The following is a 20549-nucleotide window of genomic DNA, read 5'->3' on the forward strand; positions in this document are numbered from 1 at the left end:
GGCACTCCTTTACGGTACGTCCACACGGCAGCGTGCGTTGAAGCTTGCCGGTGGGCGCGTCTGGCGTGCGACCAAAAACCAATCACATTAATCTCCTGCCCTGGACACACAAGCACGCGGTTTGATTGGCTAGAGCTTGTACTGGCATATGATTTGATTGGCTGGCGCTTCCGTCAACGCTTGAAAAGTTGAAGTTTTCTAAACTTTTGAAGCGAGCAACGGAAGCAAAGCGACGCGACAGAACCACAATGCAGTTTGGCAAAGCGTGACGTCACACCATTCAAAGTGAATGGGAAGCGTCTCCATTGAAGCAACGCACGCTGCTGTGTGGACGGGCCGTTATAATTATTGGGATGAATATCATTCGAAATCATTCCAATGTATACTATAGGACAGTAAACCAAAAATATCGTTTAAAACTAGAGAGATAAAAAAATATGCATAAATAAATAAATGTTAACTGGTAAAAAAAGATATGAATGAACAACAAAAATAAAATAAGTTAAATGTAATTGTTATTGGCTATGGTAGGTTATGGTTATGTTCACATATATTTGATTATTGAAATGTAAACCGATCTTTTTCATATGGGTGTTTTAGAGTTGTACCCCCTAGATCTAGTCTCTAGTAATGTGTGCTCAAAGTGCACCAGCTCAAATCTCGCCTGGGGAAGCAAATTGACTAGAACCGGCCATGCTTATGAATTGCTGTATTTCACTCAATGACATCTTGTGTAATGCTATAAATGTACAATTTCAGAAAGTCATCTACAATGAGTGATAACTTTTTATTTTTTACAACACAGAAACCTTTACGTCACAACTTTAGCTTGGATTAACAGTAGCCATAGAAAGCCCCATTTGTTGACTTTTTTTAGGTGATGTCCCTGTGGGGACCCTGGAGTATACCTGTCGGAGTAAGTGCCACTTACTACTTACGTACTGAGTCCTTACCTCAGTGGCCAGTTTCGATTACCATGGCAAGTCATAAGCTCTTTCCCCCTTTCATGTGTATCTTTGGCTGTACTATCAAGTAACAGTAAATAAAGCCCAACACTTAAACTCTTTAAAAAAAAAATCCCAGGACTGTCTCTACTTTGCCTGACCCGTGTCCCAGTCGCAGTCCTTTCCCCTTGCTCAGTTCTGAACTCATCCCGGCCTCTGTGGCTCCATGGTGGCTGAGCTAATCCTGACTCTAGCATAGTGGGTGGTGCGTTTAGCTAGCTATCCATCTCCTCTAGGGGAGAGACAGATAATTAGAGGTCTCACTCTCTTTAGAGTCATGACAGCGGCCCAGTGATGAAGCTGCTCCAGTGTAAGCGGGGCTAAACCCTGACGCTAGCACTTTGCCCTGCTAACCCAACACGCCTATGAAATTTTAATGAGAAAAATGTAAGCATGTGTGTGTATGATCGCCTGCAGTGTATGCTCACCTATGCATATGTGTGAGAATATCAGTCAATGAACGAAATGCTCAGCTTCTCTTTGATGGGTCAAGTGGTAGATTTGTCGCACCTGCCATTCTGCCATGTTTTCTAACCGAAGCTCTAAAGCGAGCTGCTAAGTGAATGAAGAGCTGACAGTATGACTGACTGAGCCACACACCGTTAACCCCTGCTGTGGACGCCCTATAAAAGCGCAGTGTTACACCGCTCCGCCGAGCTCACCTAAAGACGTGCCTGTGATCCCACAGTGATGAGAGGCTGCGTCGTCTTTGTGGGCCTGGGTACACATCAGATCACTGTGGCTGCTGCTGCCATGCTCCACTCTGCTCTGCCCCAGTGGACTAGGGGTGTGCCTTTACGCAAATCTGCACATACATGCATACGCTCAATCAACCTCACACATGCTGCTGCGCGCTCACACACAGCCTGATATGCCTGCTCACATCAAAGAGAATAAACATTAATGGCAAATAGGTAATCTGCTCCTCTTGTCTGTTTTACATTTCAGGGCAAGATTGACTGCCTCTGGGGGACCTGGCCTTCTCTGATTGAGGGCAGGAAAAAAAAAAAAAAGGAGAAAGAGAGAACGAGGGGAGAGAAGGAGGAAGCAACGATTGATGGTAAACACATGATAGAGCATTATTCTTATTTCATGTATCTCTTTATTTTTTATTTATACATGGGAGATTGAAAAGGAGGTAATAATATCCCCTCCCTGGAACCCACGACGGCCCCACTATGGTCCTAATCTTCTCCCCTGCAATATTCTGATGCAGAGGTTATTATTTATTACTCATTTCTTCTGAATAATATTCCTCTCTTGGGCCTATATGTTCTCTTTACAGCTCGCTTTTGTCTCTCCCTTTCATTTTCATCCTTCAGGATCTTCTCCGCTCTCTCCCTCTCCTGCACTAACTCAACCTATTCTCTGCACACTTATCCATTCTCTTCTAACTTCTCGTCTCTCCAGTCGGTGCACTCGGCCTCTTCTCGCTGCTCTCTTTTTCATATTCTGAAGGTGGTGCCGGGTTGGCGTGGGGGTGGCGGGCAGCACCTCATATCCTATCTGCGTATCAATCATGAGGTTCTGTCCACTCAATCCTGCTCTGATCCATCAGCCGACCTCTCAGCCAGCCTCATCTCTCCACACACACACACACACACACACACACACACACACACACACACACACACACACACACACACACACACACACACACAACACACAACACACACACACACACACACACACACACACACACACACACATCACACACACACACACACACACACACACACACACACACACACACACACATCACACCACACACACACACACACACACACACACACACACACACACACACACACACACACACACACACAACACACACACACACACACACACACACACACACACACACACACACACAACACACACACACACAACACACACACACACACACACACACACACACACACACACACACACACACACACACACACACACACACACACACACACACGGCAGTCAGGTAACCTGTTCCCAACAACCCTCCTTTATTCCACAACCACAGTGAATACAGAATTTGCAGTAACCCACCACAGAGCTATACAGTACATGATTATAATACTAAAGTTACTCCCAGTTCTTTATTAAATACTGAAAATACTGACATGATTTGCGTAGGCATCAACTAGCAATCATTTTTATTTTTGAATTATTCTCTTCTCTCATAGATTAAGACTTTCATCAATAAAATGTAAAAGTCAAAAGTGACCTCTTGACCTCCGCCTAGCTTGAAATAATAGTCTAACCCAGAGAGATTCAGTTTAGTTAGACAAGAAAATCTCCCATTTGAAAAGTAAAAAAGCAAGACATTATTTGTTATTGCCTATAAAGAAAAATAACTGAAAACATTAACCAATTATCACACTTGTACTGATTATTTGTTGTATTATTTGTCAATCAGCCATTCAATTTGTCTCCTATTAATTTCCGCTCTAGTCCCATTTATTGCATTAAGCCACACAATATCCACTGGCTAGTAGAAGGAAGCTAAAACAGGGAACACATGTGACAGGTTTGGCAGACCAAATTGCAGCTGCCGTCACATAACTGCATACGTTCATCATCAATCCCATCATTTTGCACATCCCCACCTCCAACACCGCCTCCACCTCCTAACACCCCACCAGCCCATCCCACCTGCTCCTCGCTCACCGCTAAGCCGATTACAAAACACAGCCCTCCTAATCACAGTACAGCGTTTGTAAACACCGATGTCATCGACTGTAGTTACTAAATCTCCCAAATCCCCCCCCCCCCCACCCTTCATCTCACACCACACCAGTAATGCCATTTTCCCCTGATGTTTTAATCACCAGTGCCTCCGTGAGTGACTGCCTCTGTACCACAGAGAGAAGAGAGACAATGTGTGAAAACTGTTTCCACAAATTCTCTCCGTAAATGGTTTCAGTTCAGCGCGGAAATGTGTTGCTTGTTCTGAAGCCACAAAATGTTCAGTGAGCATTAGGGTTGGAGAGTTGAAGTGTGGTGTCTTTTTATGGCGCCATTTACCACTCTAGTGTCAAAACGTCTCTGTTATTACATCCATTCATGCCGACACCTCCGTTATGAAGATATTAAAACTCTTTTTCCTTTGCGATTAAAATGATCTCTGCTCTCCCCCACAGCCATACACAAGTAAACAAAGGGCCTTGCTCGCGCATATATTATGACAGCCTTTTCTTCAATTGCGCGTCTGTGCATGTTTTTATGTATGTGTGACAATGTGTGTAGGTCCGTGTGTGTGAGGGATTTAAAAACAGCAGTTTACTGGTTCATTAGCACCAGATTAGCTATGCTAATGACATGGAGCACCACACACAGAGACGTTGCCTTTATGTTTCTGAAAGGGATACACGACTGACTAAGTGTGTGTGTGTGTGTGTGCCTGTGTACATTTGTGTGTGGGTGTGGGTGTGGGTGTGTGTGTGTGTGTGTGTGTGTGTGTGTGTGTGTGTGTGTGTGTGTGTGTGAGAGAAGTGTGGTGCAGGTGTGTACACATTAGTCTTGCATGAATAAGTTAGTATAAACCGCTCCTCCAATAATAATCATAATTCAACTAAGTATGAATCGGGTAATGATGTTTTAAATGCATTAATGAGTGAAAGGAGAGCCGCTGCCAAAATACATTTGTGACGGATTGAACTGGTGTCTCTGCGAGTCTCTGTTTCAAAGTACTCACACAATACTCACACAGTTAGACAGATAGTCAAGGCAAACTGAGAAACGAGAACATGCACACGCAATACCGTAATCCAGACCTAAAACACAACTTTCCATGTGGCTACATCTGATGACATGAGACATAAATACAAAACGATGTGGTTGTTTACACTGAAGTAAACTTCCAAAAGTCTTTGGACTGCATTTTTAATAAGAAAAGTCTGCAATGGCATTCCGCATACTGATTCGTAATACAAGCTCCTAAAGAGAGCTACAGTACAAGACACTTTTTTGTCACTCCTACATGATGTAAAGGACTAGGAAATTAATCCAAGAGACACTTTCGGGGGCCAGTGGAGCACGCTCCATGAACTGTCAACTCGCCGGAGTCTCGCAGCGGGGCAACTGCGGAGCGCATAAAGCAGACTCTTCACGCTAAAGAAGGATCACTTCTTCTTCAGGGCAGGGAAGGCTACGCAGGCTACTGTCCCGCAGCTGCTGCCTCTCTGTTGGACTCCGGTACTGCACATTACTCATGAGACGTTGTAAAAAAAAATGAGTGGGGGGCGAACGCACTAACCACTCCGCCAACGCCACAGTCACCCCCGCCAGTTGATGGTCACTGATGTAAATGATCGTTCATTACCGCTTCTCTTCAGTATTATACTTTGTCTTGAGTTTGAATAAAACATATTGTGTTCTATTTTGGATTTGTGTTTCTCTTTTTAAAACCATATATACTGTCTTTAGTATTTGTGTTTCTTATTTGCATTTCCTTAGTATCCCTGTCACGTTAAAGCATTTTGAATAACCTTGTTAAAACATGCTATACAAATATAATTGTGTGTGTGTCTGAGTGTGTGTGCGTGTGTGTGCACGTGATGGTGTTACCTCCTGTCTCGGCTGCGGGACCTGTGTGAGTGGTGGCTCCTCCCTTTGTCTCTCTCTGCGCTGCGACTCCTCCTCTTGCGAGACGAACTGTGGGACGAGCTGCTGCTGGAACGTCTTCTTCTCCTGGAGCACACAGACCAAAAACACACACATTCATTTCTAATATTGGGAATATCTTCATGACAAACATCAATCCGAAAGCAGACTTGTGGATAGTTAGTAATTTGGGGATTTGGGTAAATCAGCAACAGTGAATTGTAAAAGTTCTATCTGTATTTGTTCTGAATGTCAAATTTGGTTCATGGAAGAAGAATCTTGTTATTAGTAATTACAATTTGTTATGGCTTCATTTTAGTGTAGGGCAGCAAAATATTTAGTTTTGTTTATGCCATCACAATGTCAACTTGCACACATTGCAAAAGACTGAAATATTGCACACAATTAGATTTTGAAGTGAAGTTTTATACAAATACATTTTTAACTAACTCCCAAAAAGAAATCCTATCATGCAAAAAAAAAATGTGTCGGTGCCCTTTGGGTTCAGTTTAAAAAAACAATGTTGAAAATAATGAACTTTAATGTTTAAAGTTCAACAAGCAGTTTTAGAAGTTTATCACAATAAAAAACAAAACATTATACCATATTTTCCTCATGTCGTGCAGCCTTTTTGTATAGTTTCGTATCATTTACTCTCTCCACTGCTCCTAGTAATAGGATGGGTTAGATGAAGAAGTCAAATGTCACTGAGTGTGATGTGCTGTGTTCATGTACGTCACAAATAAAGAGGCTTTCATTTGAATGCTCTTCCCGTTTTAATAAAACCAACCTACAGAACAAAAACACACCATTTGTTTTATTCTCTGTCTTTAAACACCAAAGTCTGAAGTTATTTCCCCTCCTGCAAAAGTCAATGTTGTATTCCTAAGTTGTGTTGCTGTTCATTAAAGAGCAAATAGGTCCAAGCCCCTAAATACCTCACCTACTATGAGCAGCGCTGACGGCAACTTTTCATTAATGAACAAACACACTCATCTTCAGCCGTGAGCAGCAGAGCCATGCAGGCTGCCCTACAGCTGCTCCACAGGGGCCCAAAGGAGCTCCGCTGCTCTTTAATGTGGCTTCTGCAGTGTGTGTAGCGCCTATTTTCCAAACACCACTCGCACCGCGTTCCTATTGATATCATGTAGCAGGAGGCCTTTATGGGGAGAATGTAAATGCAGAAAACCCTCTCTTCTAATGCGCAAACAGTTTGAGCAATATTCATTATTTAAAATCTCTTCTTTTCCTTCACCAAAGCCAAAAATACCAAAATCTTTTTAACACACACACGGTCCTATGGGAGCTCTGCAAGATAGAGCAGAAAAGGAGAGAAAGAAAAGCAATTCAAATAACACAGAGGCTGAACTATCAAACAAGATTTGTACCACTTAGAGCAGCGCAGGAAAGATCCATTAGTATTCCAAAGGCTGTATCCCATGAGCGCGGCCCTATGAAATAACTTCCTCAGCCCTCGTACAACCACTTCACAGTTCACACATTACACAGAAGAAACACACAGTGGTGAGCGGAGGGTTTTTGGAAGGTGCCGTTAGCTCACATGTTTACACAGAAGCCTGCGCGAATGTAACGTAATAAAAACCTAATGGCTCAAACACATGGGAGTGCGAAACACTGGTTAACAACACAGAGATATTTTCACATTATAAAACACCTGGCAAGTTGGGTTTCATTTCTCTTTTTAACTCACACACTTTATCCCTGTCTCGCTCCCACTTAGTATCTCACACACACTTAGCTGTGGACACAGTTACTCTCGTTGCACATACATAATAATAATAATACATTACATTTATAAAGCGCTTTTCCTGGTGCTCAAAGCGCTTACAAGCAAGTAAAACAAAATAACAACAAAAGATTTAAAAAAAAACATGTTCATTATGTTGTCATGATGTCACCAGCCAATAGCATAAGCACTCTTCTGTTTTACCACATGTGAGGCCTCTTTAAACCACCTGTATAGGCTTGAAAACGCCAGAGTGTGTGTCCTCTTTCATACGAGCCTATTTAAGGAACTAGTTTCACACAGATGCACACACAAGGTCTTCGTTAATTGATCAAAACACATGGCTAATAGATGAGGGACTGTGGTCCCAGGGTTTACACTGCCCACTCAACCCCATCCCGTACAGACAGGCAATGACTTCCAATCAGCGGTAATGGACCTTGACCAAGCCTCATAAATAATTACCATCAACTGGCCTTGTCTGAGCAGCCACACAGCCAGTGGCAGCTGGGATGGATGGAGGAGGCCAGGTCCAGCCACTGGCCACTTGTTAAGATGTCTTTGTTTACTGAGCCTCCCTATTCCTATGAAACTGCTAAATAGCAAGGTGTAGTATTTTAGAAACATGGAGAGGAGAGCTTATAAAACAGGTATGAGCGAGTAACCTTCATATATATTATATTATGTGTTTAGACACAAAGCAAGGGGCCTTGACTTTACTTTTTTTCATGAATCCTTACTGAGAAATCCTTAAGAAAGGACCAAACCCAACAATACCAGACAGCATCTACTTAGGCTATATAATAACCAATAACCAGATTTTTTAGGAAATTTCAATGCAACATCCATCTGAATGAAAGGGTTCTCATGCCAAACATACAAACGTTTCTGGAAGTTTTTTTCTGTGATCTCTGTTTTAACTGAAGTCGCTGCATGTTGAGGAACATTACTTTTTTTATAAAGTCCAAACTAACGAATATAAGTCATCAGGGCATCTCTCCCTTTACCCACATGGGTTTACCATAGTGATGCACCAACGTGTTTTTGAAGCCATAAGAAAAAACACCCATTGTGTTCTCAAACAGTCACAAAAATGTCACTTCAACAAAAGGGCTTTTTCATCAGACTTTGACATTTCAAAGCTGAATAAAGCACAGGTGTGAATGATAAAATAAAACATGGCTGAATTTCAGTAAGCTGATTCCGTTTCAGGGTCCTAGTATTGAGCATACTGTCACAGTCAGTTGACTGAGGTACTTAACAAGAACTGAGCCATCGTTAGTGTTATCAGTAACACCTGTATCTATACTTTGTGTAAAAGGCATATCAGACAATTATTGGCCTCCATCTATCAGACATATCCTGATATGTGTTTAAACTGTTAGCACATAGAGAAGCCAACTGCGTAGATGCTTTTATAAAATGACATCAGACTCCTGAACTTTAACATATGTCAAACTGTGTTGCTTAGAACAGCCCCTCTAATGATTTGTGAAAAAAGTCACAGGAAATACAGTAAGACAACATAAGAAGACATAAAATGCTCAAACAGTATTTCCAATTTGTTGGCTCACTTCTGCAGCCACAGAGAAGAACAGCCATTTAAGTCAGGAGAAACTCAGGAGGTGTCAAAGCAGGACTAGAGTTGGTCAGTTTGTCCTGCTCGACGAGGCAGGACAGTCACACACTCAGTCTTTAGCCCTTCTACCTTTTAATATAAAGTCCAAGCGTGTATACATGTACCCTCACCTCCTGTCTTTGTCCTTATCTCTTGAACGAGAACGATTCAGACGAGTGGACTTTCGGCTCCGGCTGCTGACCACCTTGCTGTTGGAGGATGAAGACGAAGAGGAAGAGGAGGATGACCGTCGACGCTGTTTCTTCTTCCTCCTGCTCCGACTGTCATCCTCACTATCAGACGAGCGCCGACCCATGCTGGCTGTCTGTCAGCTGGCATAACACAGACAGTAGTGTTACTAACCGAGGAGCTAACTCTTATCATTTAGCAACACTTTGATACAAAACACTCGTGAACCCACTTAACACTGTAACACAGATTGTAATGCATTCCTCTACATTACTTGTACAACACTTTTTATTATGTATTTTTTGAATGTTTTATTAATGTAATGTAACCACAAAGATTGAGTAAGGGGTGTAGCTATACAACAACAACAACGCAGCTAGGCTTATCAACAACGCGAAAGGAAGTTATGCATTATAAGTCCCTGTTAGGGCTCGAACAACACAGCTGTCGTATATGCAGAAAATATAAAAAATATGGATTAAACATCTGTTTTATGTGGAGGTTAGCTAGCAGGCTAACTGTGCTACCTCTAATAAATGCGTGTTCTTGTTTTGACTGAAGCCTTCGAGCCGCTTAGCATTTACCGTTTCTCACAGTGAAGTCAGTAAATGCTACACAAAGGACAAAAGTGTATTAAAATAAAGAAGAAGTTACCCTGCAATGAAAATCCCGCTCCTCACCTTTAAGTCGTTGTGAAGCTCCACAACTCTGCCATGCACTGCTCAGGAGACTCTACTCGTGAAACCGGAAAGCATCGATCGAGTCCAGGCAGAAATATCTTACACAGAGCAATCGATCGAGGTACTGCGCTCATCTGTTATCATTATCATGGGTTCGAATTAGGTGTTTATGATTTGCCCAAAACGATATATTCAGCCTCAAATCATAGTGCAGCTTTTTTTGTTGTTGTTGTTGATGCCTTATTAAGTAACATTAGCTATAACTTGACTTTAATTTGTGATAAGGGTGCGTATTGATGTAAGCAATCCTGCAAAGCTTTCCATTATTGCATGTCTGATGCAGGCTAGGAAATTATTGAAAATATTGGCTGATGCTTATTTCAGAGTCACTTTTGATACTCTTTCTTTAATCAAGTACGAGTCCAATTAATGGATCAGCAACATATTTTCTTCAATTATTTCTTAATTGTTATGTTGTACAGAGGAGTCTGGTTCCATTAAAATGGTTAAAAAAAGAATAGGGCTATAAAGAAGGCTTATTTATGGGAGGTAGGCTATATCAACAGCCAGCGCTACACATGTTCCGTTTTGATCCGATTATACCCACGCGCATTTCACAAATTATAACATAAGAAAATACATGTAGCCTAGCCTAAGTTTGAGGTCCATTAACAGGAATTTGCATTGGGTCATCATCTCAGATAATACAGTTTAACGCCAGCATGTAGGCTACACAGAGGGATGCAAGGGATGACAGAGCATCCAACCAATTTTCAGCAAAGTTTAATAATTAATTATTTGTATCAATTCAAATACACATAAAGGCACTTAAGGTAAAACGATCACTGTTTCACTCAGAACATGAATGAATGAATGAATCTATATATTAGTATGCTTTTGGTCCATTCATTATGAATGGACCAAAAGCATAATAATATATGGCTGATAGATAGCCTAGAAGTCAAAGGGGTTTTCATAGATGCTTATCTGCGATCATGGAATCCATCGTGCTTTCAGATTCAGCAGAAGTATTAGTAGCCTAATTAATGCCTTAGGTCCAAGATGAAACATTGTTAATATTTAATTAGGGGAATTGTTAGAGCACTCGCCTGGAAAGGTGGGGCTTTATATAGATGATCAATAAACACTCTTAATTTTGCATCAAATTCATCCGGACGTTTTCAAAATCCTGTCATATATTTCTTGTATGCCTATATTTCCTCTTCTCCTCACTTAATTGGTCTCTCTCCGCAGCGTTCACTTTTCTTCACCGCAAGTCAACCATTGTTTAGGTCTATTTATTTTTGCAAATATAGGCAATCATTTCAGCGAGAAATAGCGAGTGGAAAACGATAATTAGTGAGCCCAATGGCAACGTATCGCGAGAGGCATTATAATTAAACGTTTAGCTGCTATTTAACATCCTAATGGCTTAAAAAGTCCACTGAGAATGAATGTTAGGCGATATACTCTCACTAATGATGACAATTTAAAATACATAATTGCTGATTAGAAACTAAAAGCAACGCTGCACATTAAAGGATTTGTCTCACAGGGTCCCCAAACGTTCATGTTGTAATCGCACATTTGAATACCTTATATTGCATGCATACACGTGCAAAAACATTAATACAATATTTCATAATAATAATTCCGTTCATTAGCATTGTTACAAAATTAGTCCTTGAACCCCTTAATTCTATCATCATATTATAGCCTATAAATGTTTACCTTTTTCAATTCGTTTTTTCATGCAGGGAAATTCTGTTCAATCAAAAGTGACAAAGTGCATTAATATCAACAAGTCCAAAATGGATAAATGTACCAGGCCTAAAGCCAACTGTATGCAACTGTGCGTTCAGGCCAACTATGTTCACTTGAGCTTCCTCTAAAGCTCCTTGTATTGAGTCGCCGTTGCTGCTCCTCTCGGCATCTCAGCTGTTGTGCTTTTTTTCTTTATCTCTTTTCTCTCCGTGTCACCGTTGTGACTTATTTTTCCCCCAGATCAGAGATATACTGAGGAAGGACTCCTCATCCATGTGCTTCCCTCTCCCTCTCTCTCTCTCCCTCTCTTGTCATTTTCAGATTTGTTTAAGCCACACCCCTGCAGAGAGAGAGAGAGAGAGAGAGAGAGAGAGAGAGGGGGGGGGAGAGAGAAAGAGAGAGAGGGGAGAGAGAGATCCATGACCATCTCCCGGGTGTTTAAAAACTAACTCAGGACAATAGCAGCGAATGAGCGCTTAATTAAATTAATTAGTCCTTCTTGTCAATCTCGGATTAATGGCCAATAGCGGCGGTGCTGCTTAATGTTTTTTTTAAACTCATCTGCTCTCTCTCTCTCCCATATCAGTGGAGGGGAAGGGGGGGCTCATCCCGGCATCCTGAGGGGAGGTAATTTGCACGGATCAAGGGGGCAAGGCGCCGCAAAGTATAAATACTGTGACTTCAATAGAGGATCATCAGCAGGTTCCCAACTCCGCTACCAAAGGAGGGAGGAATTGGCAGAGAAGATATATTCTTTATACATTTTTTACCTTCTTCCAGAGTTGGCAGCATCATTTCGTAGGCTATCATTTCCAAGGGGTCGACTTTAAAACGAGCCACACCATTGATGTCTTAAGCTGTCGTGGAGCAAAGGGAGAGAGTGTGTGAGTGTGTGTGGAGATTCTTTTTTTAAAGAGGAGTGAAGGCATGATGGAAGAGCTCACCGCTTTCGTGTCTAAGTCTTTCGATCAGAAAGTGAAGGAGAAGAAGGAAGTGATAACCTACAGGGAGGTGTTGGAGACCGGCTCGACGCGAGCAGGCAGCAGGGAGTCTTTAACCGCGGAGCCGGGGAGCCGGGAGGAGGCTGCAGCCGTCACCCGGAACGGTGCGCTCTCGCCGGGCAGGGAAACGGACATGCTCAGCCCGGAGAGAATCAGGGACGCCGGGAGCCCCAAACTCATAGACGGTAGGACTTCATGGAGTACTGTAGTCTACAATCGTTATCTATGGGATGGTTAGAGGACTTAAAAGACTTAGGCAGGAATATTCTGGTCAAGAGAAAATAATCGGTGATCATAACTACGTTTTTGATTGAGAAATACATTTAAAATATCTTTATTTTAGGTCGTTATATGATCCAATCAGATAGGCTACTACATATTTGAGAAATCAAGCATTTGATTCAAGTTGCAGCATGTAAGAAGAAAAATCCTTAACTGGTGCTTTCTGAAAGTATCATTTGTGTTTATTTAGTTGTTTGCTAATGCAACATTATTGCTCATTCATATATTCAGTCTGAATAAGATGCTTGCAGCTTAATAATGTTTTGCTGTGGCACAGTTTCAAAAAGTTTTTATTTATTTTAAAAGGCCTATTCCCAGATAAACAACAAGGCCTGAAATGCTAATGCTGAAATATAATAGCACATTACTTCAACCCAATGTGCTTATTTGTTCACAAGTTTATGAACACAGGTGCATTCTAGTCCTGGATTTTTAAACCCGCAGTTTAGCCTTAAAGGTAGAAGAAAAAACCATAAAGGTTATATTAATTCGTCACATAAATGGATGTTTCTGCTATCTCATAGATCTTCAGATATATAGCAATGTTTCAAATAAAAGAGGAGCATCAGACACCTGACATACAGACACCGCTGCAAATGAAAGGTGGTCAAAGTCTTGTTATCTCTGCTGTCTCTCAGTGCCCTGTTGTCTGTTTTCAGATAAGAAAGCACATAATGTGCAATAGTAAAGGAATTGAATACACAATTGATTACACAATTGAATACACAATTGATTGTTGCAACAGTAGGTTGCAACACAATGTAAGGATTAATAAAAAGAAATACAATAGACAAATATTTAATTAAATATAAGGATCTGCTTTGTTGATATTTTTTTCCAAACCAACCAATTTCAAATGAATTTATATTTGTACTACACTTTAAGAAAAATTAGGCAGCTGTGTGTTATGAAACCTGGACAGTGTGACAACACAGAGGACAGGATATTTTAGAGTTGAGTGGCTTGTAAAAATGACATCTGTTCGTCATGGGCAGCGTGGTTAAAAGCGGAACTGCGACAAGCATGTATCAGACATCCAACAGTGGGCACAGCGTTGCATATTTATAAGCAATTAATAATTAAAGAGCTTTATGTAGCTCTACAAAACATCCGAGGTCTGATATAGCTCTGTGATATTTGAGGGCTGGGAGGGCATGTCTTTCTTTCTTTCTTCTTTCTTATCATCTAGGTTTTTATTACGATTGGGGTAGGTCGATAGTCACTTGTGTAGTTCACCTTTTTTCAGTTCGCCTCTTTAATCTGGGGTAGGGTTTTACACACACGTCAGTTTGGCTAATTTTCACTCCATAAAAGAGCTTATCCGGTTGAGTAATTATACGAGAATAAACCTTAATTTTCCAGAACATATTAAATGTTCCAGAACATATTAAACGATAAACAAATGTGTGAAAATGGAGGCCAATGGTGCCAACACATTGAGGTCACAGAGCAGCTCCGTGATGATGATGTCTCCCTCTCTTCTCGTCTGCAACCACACAGGCAACACGGACGTGAAAGAAAGGAAAGAGGACTCGAAGCCATTAGATGACGAGGCACAGACTAAAATCAAACAGAGGAGAAGTCGGACTAACTTCACATTAGAGCAGCTCAACGAGCTGGAGCGGCTCTTCGACGAGACCCACTACCCGGACGCCTTCATGCGGGAGGAGCTGAGCCAGCGACTGGGACTGTCGGAGGCCCGAGTACAGGTAGGAAGGGTCCTTTTAATTCAACTAGTGAAAGTGATGTTGAGGCACTAACTGGCACGCGGGTCCTTTAAATATGAGTGAATAAAAAAAACGAGGAAAATTAAATATTCATTCTCATCATTAATAACATGTTCATCACCATAGCAGTGTGCGTATTTGTGTCAAATACAAAGTGACCATCATGCTCAAACTAAAATATTTAAAGGAAAACACATATTATATAAGTCTAATAATAATGAAAATAATGATAATAAGAAGAATACTAAATATAATAATAGATCAACAATCAGACATGCACATAATATGTTTCCCTTAATATTTCCTTTTCCAAGAGGGATTTTAATAAAATATTCACTAATCTTTTTGTTATAAGCTTGATATCACGCAATAACAGAATTGGCATGAAAACATTTTTGTTTTAATTAGAACATACATATACGCTATCACAGACATATATTAAAATCAGTATAGTCTGAATTTGTAAAAAACAAACATATTTGTTTTAATAATTGAATTTAAAGATTTTAAAGAGAGAATAAACACATCATTTGTTACTCTGTTTCTATTGATTTTTTTAATGTGCTTATTGTCTCAATTAGGCATTTGTTTGCAGCACGAGAGTCGTTTTAATCTTTATTGTCCAAATCCAGCGAGACAAATAAGACGACAAATATTTGCCTTCAGTTTTAGGGTGTATGTTACCAAGGCCCTGTTTTTGTCAGCGATGCTGTCGTTTTTCATGGGGACAGACCATCTGCGCAGAAACCCAGTAAGGCTTCAGCCAGTCAGGGAGGGGGGCTCAGACATGCCTTGTGTAACAGGAGCAGGGGGACAATGAACATATAGATACTCCTTTCGTCTGATTTATCAAAACCCTATAATATCTTATTCCAGAATCTATTATCCCATATGCTCCGGCTCAGGGGAAGACTGAGCGTTTGTCTCCATACTGAATATGTTGGTCGTAAAGGACAAAATAAATCATAAAACGGGCCCAAAAGACCCCCATCCCAAACTCACCCGCACCCCCCCAAAAAAGTTAAAGCCAGCTTTTTGCAGTGCTCTCCCGGCCTGAACTGGAATCTCACCAATAAGGCGTATTGTATCGCGAACAAGGAGCACAGCTCGGGGATTTGCATAAATTATGTATTATTTCTACCCAAATCAAGACCAGCTCTCTCCCTCTTTCTCTCGGTTGGAGTATTAGCCTATATCGTTTTACCAGTTGCATTCAGAGACCACACATTTTTTTTTAACATTTTTACAAAAACATCTGCCTCAATCAATAACAACAGAGCATTTGCTTTTATCGTCGCGATAAATTCTAGCTGAAATGTGCACAAAAGGACTTCCGAGTGACATATATTGTGGTCAATAAATGAAGCCTGCTGACAGCCAAATCAATATGATATTTCAATCATGCTTTCACTGTGTTTATATATGGACCTAATGTAAGGGAGATTGCTGATCGACATGGTGTATTGTGGTCTAATTGAGCCCGAGTTTTGTTCACATTCAAAGCAGACTATCATAGCAATAAAGCGTTTAATGTGTGTTCCAAGGCGTTTCTCTGAAATTGACGCATGTCGATTTCGACAGAAGGAAACAGGGAAGAGAGCTATCTTTGAAGCGTTTTTCTTGTGCAAGTGTGTGTTATGGCGGTGATTAGACAAAACTGCGAGGCATTTAAGCGTTTCTCTGACATGGATTTTCTGCAGATAAGGGTAATTAATTTCAGCGGTCAATTAATGAGAGGGAGATGGAAAGAGAAAGAGGGAGATGCTCTCAGATCGCCTTGCTCTGATGTCCAAAACCGTAATAGCATTGCTGCTATCCGATATCTGAGAGTCCATTCAACTCTTCGGGGACACTAATCTATAGAAAGATGAAACCACCGCTGACAAGGTTATTTATTACAGTCCAATAGACCTGCACATTTCCAACAAGGGTGTTTCTATTCTCCTAATAAGGTTTTGCTGTCCCTCTTTTCGTAGATTTAGTTTCCATGTTCTGCTCCAACCCTCCTTTCTCTCCCTTGTTGTGGACTAAATGTAATAATTCAAATCTGGGGTTAAGCAGTGCCATTAATATTTCAGTGGTCCTCGGGGATATTGTTTTTCTGCGGTTGTTGTCACTTTGAGAGGAATTACACATGGCCTCACAAGCAGCTGCCAATCAGTAGGTCTCTAATTAATTTCTGTCCCTGCAGGTTTGGTTCCAGAATAGAAGAGCCAAATGCAGAAAGCAGGAGAACCAGTTACATAAAGGTATAGGCTTTTATCCTGCATACTCCCACAAAACACAACACTGTATTTATATTACATTATATTATATTCTATCATGTCAAATACACATTCAGATGCATGCATTTTTTATCTTTACGCACTGTTACTATTTGGGACATGGTTTAATGTTCGGCTAATTAAGCCCTCAAAAGCAATGTGATTTATTTAGTGCCTGTTTATATTGGACGTTATTGCAGTTATTTCGAGTACTAATTGTTATTGAGTTGTACAGTTTACTTCTTTGTGGTTTTTGCATATTATCATCACAATTAAGCTATCATCTGTGCTTTTGCAGGAGTCCTGATTGGAGCAGCGAATCAGTTTGAAGCTTGTCGTGTAGCGCCATATGTCAACGTGGGGGCTTTACGGATGCCATTCCAACAGGCAAGTTACTTTGAAGCGTCTAGTCTTAAAACAAGACCAATCCCCGGACTGCTGTCTTGGCACAAGCTCTGCCCAAGTGCTATGCAGAGACTCCAGTTCCAATGTAGGGGGTAACTAAACTCTTAAAACCACACTGACAAAAACTCTGTGCCAACACAGCGTAGCCTGTACAACCTTAATTGGAAAATTGTCTCTATTGTTTTATGGCTCATTTGTTATGGCTATTTTCCTCTAGCAAGCACACATATTAGTAGACTTACCACCACTAGGCTATAACTTGGATTGATTAATTTTGTATATCTTGAAACCACTGTGCATCATTCTCTCTCTCTCTGTGTGTGTGTGTGTGTGTGTGTGTGTGTGTGTGTGTGTGTGTGTGTGTGTGTGTGTGTGTGTGTGTGTGTGTGTGTGTGTGTGTGTGTGTGTGTGTGTGTGTGTGTGTGTGTGTGTGTGTGTATATATGCGTGTTTGTGTGGACAGAATAGAACAATTATATACATTATTTAAATTATATAAAATGTTAGTGTAGTCCATTCCTCACTTTGAGCACAGATAGCATTATATGGCCAAATATTACGAAACGCATTACAAGTTTGATGGGCAATTAGATTTCACGCTATTGATGTCCACATGAAAACAAAAAGTTTGACCTTTGATTCAGAAGAGCTGCAGAAGTCAATACTGTCCCAGCACTATGGCATCCAGAGATTGTGCTCAATGACACTTCAGGAGAAAAGCTTGGAGATTTATCCCTGAACTCCAGCTCAATATTGACTTATTTAACCACTGATAGGGGTATGCAGTTAATCGTTTCCAGTGGCCGTTCTGGACCAATTGTTCTGGGAAGGCCATGCTGGGGCCAGTTTGGGCACATTTGATCTGGGACAAAAAAATGAAAAGACACTAGTTCAAGATTTTAACATTTATTGGGTTGAAACCCGCATTAAATACCAATAATTTTTGTCAGTAACTTAGTTAAGTTTTATGAAAAATGGTATGATATCATTGAAAACTAAATACATTCTTGTTAAAGCACAGCGCTGCACCATCATGGTATTGTCAGAAGCTTCTTTCAGGGGGGTCCAAGCTCAGTGTTACAGGGGCACTGGCCCCTGATGGCCCCCCCTTAGAACCGCCCATGGTAGATACATCAAATCAACAACAATGACACTATAGTGAAATGAACTTTTCACACAACACTGCAAAGTTAACGCATGTTCTCCCCCTTCTCTCCCCGTGCGTCTCGTCCCATAGGATAGTCATTGCAACATGCCGCCCTTCTCCTTTCAGGTGCAGGCGCAACTGCAGCTGGACAGCGCCGTGGCCCACGCGCAGCACCACCTGCACTCTCACCTGGCAGCGCACGCGCCCTACATGATGTTCCCCGCGCCGCCGTTCGGGTTGCCCCTGGCGACGCTCGCGGCCGAGTCTGCCTCCGCAGCCTCCGTGGTGGCCGCCGCTGCCGCCGCCAAAAACACGAGCAAGAACTCCAGCATCGCAGACTTGAGACTGAAGGCCAAGAAGCACACGGCCGCGATGGGACTGTGACGCCAGGGACAATGGTGGACACCGTCTCTCTACGCGCCATCTGCCACGTCCTCGCCATTTAGAGAAACTGAACGCTTACAAAGTGAAAAAATCATCCAAGAACAAAGTGAGAAAAAATTATCCAAGGAAGATATTTATGTTTTGTTTTCAAATGAAGGACGACGAGTGTAACTATAAAAAAATATAGGCTATTTATGAGACAAAGAAAAGACAATTCAAAAAGAGACTGTGACGTGATAGCCTACACAGAGTGATTATTGGAGGCCATATAGGCTACAAGTGGATGGATAGCCAAATACGCAGGGCCCTTCGCCGAGGAGAGCGGCGGGACATCCCGAGGAACAGGATGCAGCTGGGACGGTCGATACTTTGTCAAACAAGGCGAACCATTCTGCAGTTGTTCCGTTTTAATATTATATTATTATTGTTACGATTTCATTTTGAACTTAGAGGCTGGCCTCGTTGTAAAACACTTTCTCTGTAAAAAGGACAGAGCGGGGGATCTTTGACAGAACAGAGACAAAAAAAGACAATATTCCAAGTGTTTCTCTCTCTTCTGTTTGTTGTCCAAAATGCCCAAGCAGTGTTTGCATGAGTTTGTCTTCACGGATGACGTGATGTGAGCCATCTCTCCCCCTCGGTCTCTCTCCTTTGCTCGCTGAGGAAGGGCAACTCTCACTTGAATGTTTGGCCTATTTTTGACCTTGTTTGGACCTCCTCTGATAAAGGTGACAATAGGAGACACACCTGAAATGTGAGATTATAATATATGTGTATACAGGCTATGCTGAATTTTTTGTCAGGATAGCCCGATAGTGTCCATATAAGGTGGTAATTTGTCGCCTTTAAAAGGAGCATTATGTCATCTTATAACACAGAGAACACACGAACAAATGACAGTACCGGTACGGGCACGTGTAAAATATGTTTATACACAAGAAACATGCATTATTTTTATTTAGTGGCTTTATGAATGCCTTGTTGGGAATTTTTCATTTTGTATTTTACTTTATTTCCGTGTATTAAAAAACTATGTGCTTTCTGTATGTAATTTTGATGTTTTTATAACAGTGAAAGTGAACTTACCTGAGGCACGGGTTTCTTAAAAAAGAATACTCATGAAATTGTTTTACTTTTTCCATCACATGTGAAACGTGAATCCACCTAAACACAGTGTTTTTCGTTCGTATAATAAATTAACTAAAGTTTCTTTAATGAGTTGACATTATTTGTACATTCTTAATTGGCCTCTAAATTATTGTTATTGTTATTGCTGCCGGTAAACCTTTGAGGGCAATATCTTTTTAATAATTCATGCCTGTAGCTATAGGTCTTTTGATAACGTCACAGTTGTGACAGGCCCGTTTAGTCAGGAACATGGCTGTCTGTTGCTGCTCTCCTGCCAAACCGATGCATTATTCATACATTGGTTATGGAGCGTTTGGAGAGGAGGGCTGGTAATTTCCAGTACAAGCTAGAAAAACTGGTAGATAAAGGATCAAGAGAAAGGGGTTCGTTCAGTAGCTGATAGATAAAGTTTTTCAGCACTGAAAATGCAGATTATATATATTTTATAACAGGCTGCTTATTTAGATTTGAAACCACAGTGGTATTGCAATAATTAAATGAACTAACCCCAACAGCCTATTAATTAAATCAAATAAATATGCATTTTAATTTAATTAAACCCGTAGTGTGTTTGTTGTAGCCTATACCTACCAGTGTTTAGCCTGCACATA

General features: G+C 41.1%; 2 protein-coding genes across 3 annotated transcripts in view; one reads left to right on the forward strand and one right to left on the reverse strand.

Moving 5' to 3' along the window:
* rsrc1 (arginine/serine-rich coiled-coil 1) overlaps positions 1–9927 on the reverse strand; it is a 112941-nt gene extending 103014 nt beyond the window's left edge. Inside the window, exons 1-3 of one of the 2 annotated variants that reach the window (XM_034115082.1) lie at positions 9838–9927; positions 9100–9300; positions 5568–5690 (exon numbers count right to left, since the gene is read on the reverse strand). In XM_034115082.1, coding sequence (XP_033970973.1) covers positions 5568–5690; positions 9100–9284 — 308 coding nt within the window. In that variant the 5' untranslated portion in view covers positions 9285–9300; positions 9838–9927. Of the gene's footprint in view, positions 1–5567; positions 5691–9099; positions 9301–9811 lie in introns of both variants that reach the window. The other variant, XM_034115083.1, reaches the window with a different exon arrangement.
* Positions 9928–12335: 2408 nt separating this feature from the next.
* On the forward strand, positions 12336–20019 carry shox2 (short stature homeobox 2). The gene is made up of 5 exons (XM_034115213.1): positions 12336–12787; positions 14385–14593; positions 16803–16860; positions 17174–17262; positions 18517–20019. The coding sequence occupies exons 1-5, from the start codon at positions 12529–12531 to the stop codon at positions 18808–18810; spliced, it is 909 nt and encodes a 302-aa protein (XP_033971104.1). The 5' UTR covers positions 12336–12528; the 3' UTR covers positions 18811–20019.
* Positions 20020–20549: the final 530 nt, after the last annotated feature.

This window comes from Trematomus bernacchii, unplaced genomic scaffold (genome assembly GCF_902827165.1).
Source record: "Trematomus bernacchii unplaced genomic scaffold, fTreBer1.1, whole genome shotgun sequence".
NCBI lineage: Eukaryota > Metazoa > Chordata > Actinopteri > Perciformes > Nototheniidae > Trematomus > Trematomus bernacchii.

Excerpts from the sequence above, each read along its gene's own strand:
- shox2 (XM_034115213.1), top strand. The coding sequence starts at position 12,529 with ATGATGGAAGAGCTCACCGCTTTCGTGTCTAAGTCTTTCGATCAGAAA. Across the intron at positions 14,594-16,802 it reads TGTCGGAGGCCCGAGTACAG|GTTTGGTTCCAGAATAGAAG; the intron begins GTAGGAAGGGTC and ends CTGTCCCTGCAG. Across the intron at positions 17,263-18,516 it reads TACGGATGCCATTCCAACAG|GATAGTCATTGCAACATGCC; the intron begins GCAAGTTACTTT and ends CTCGTCCCATAG.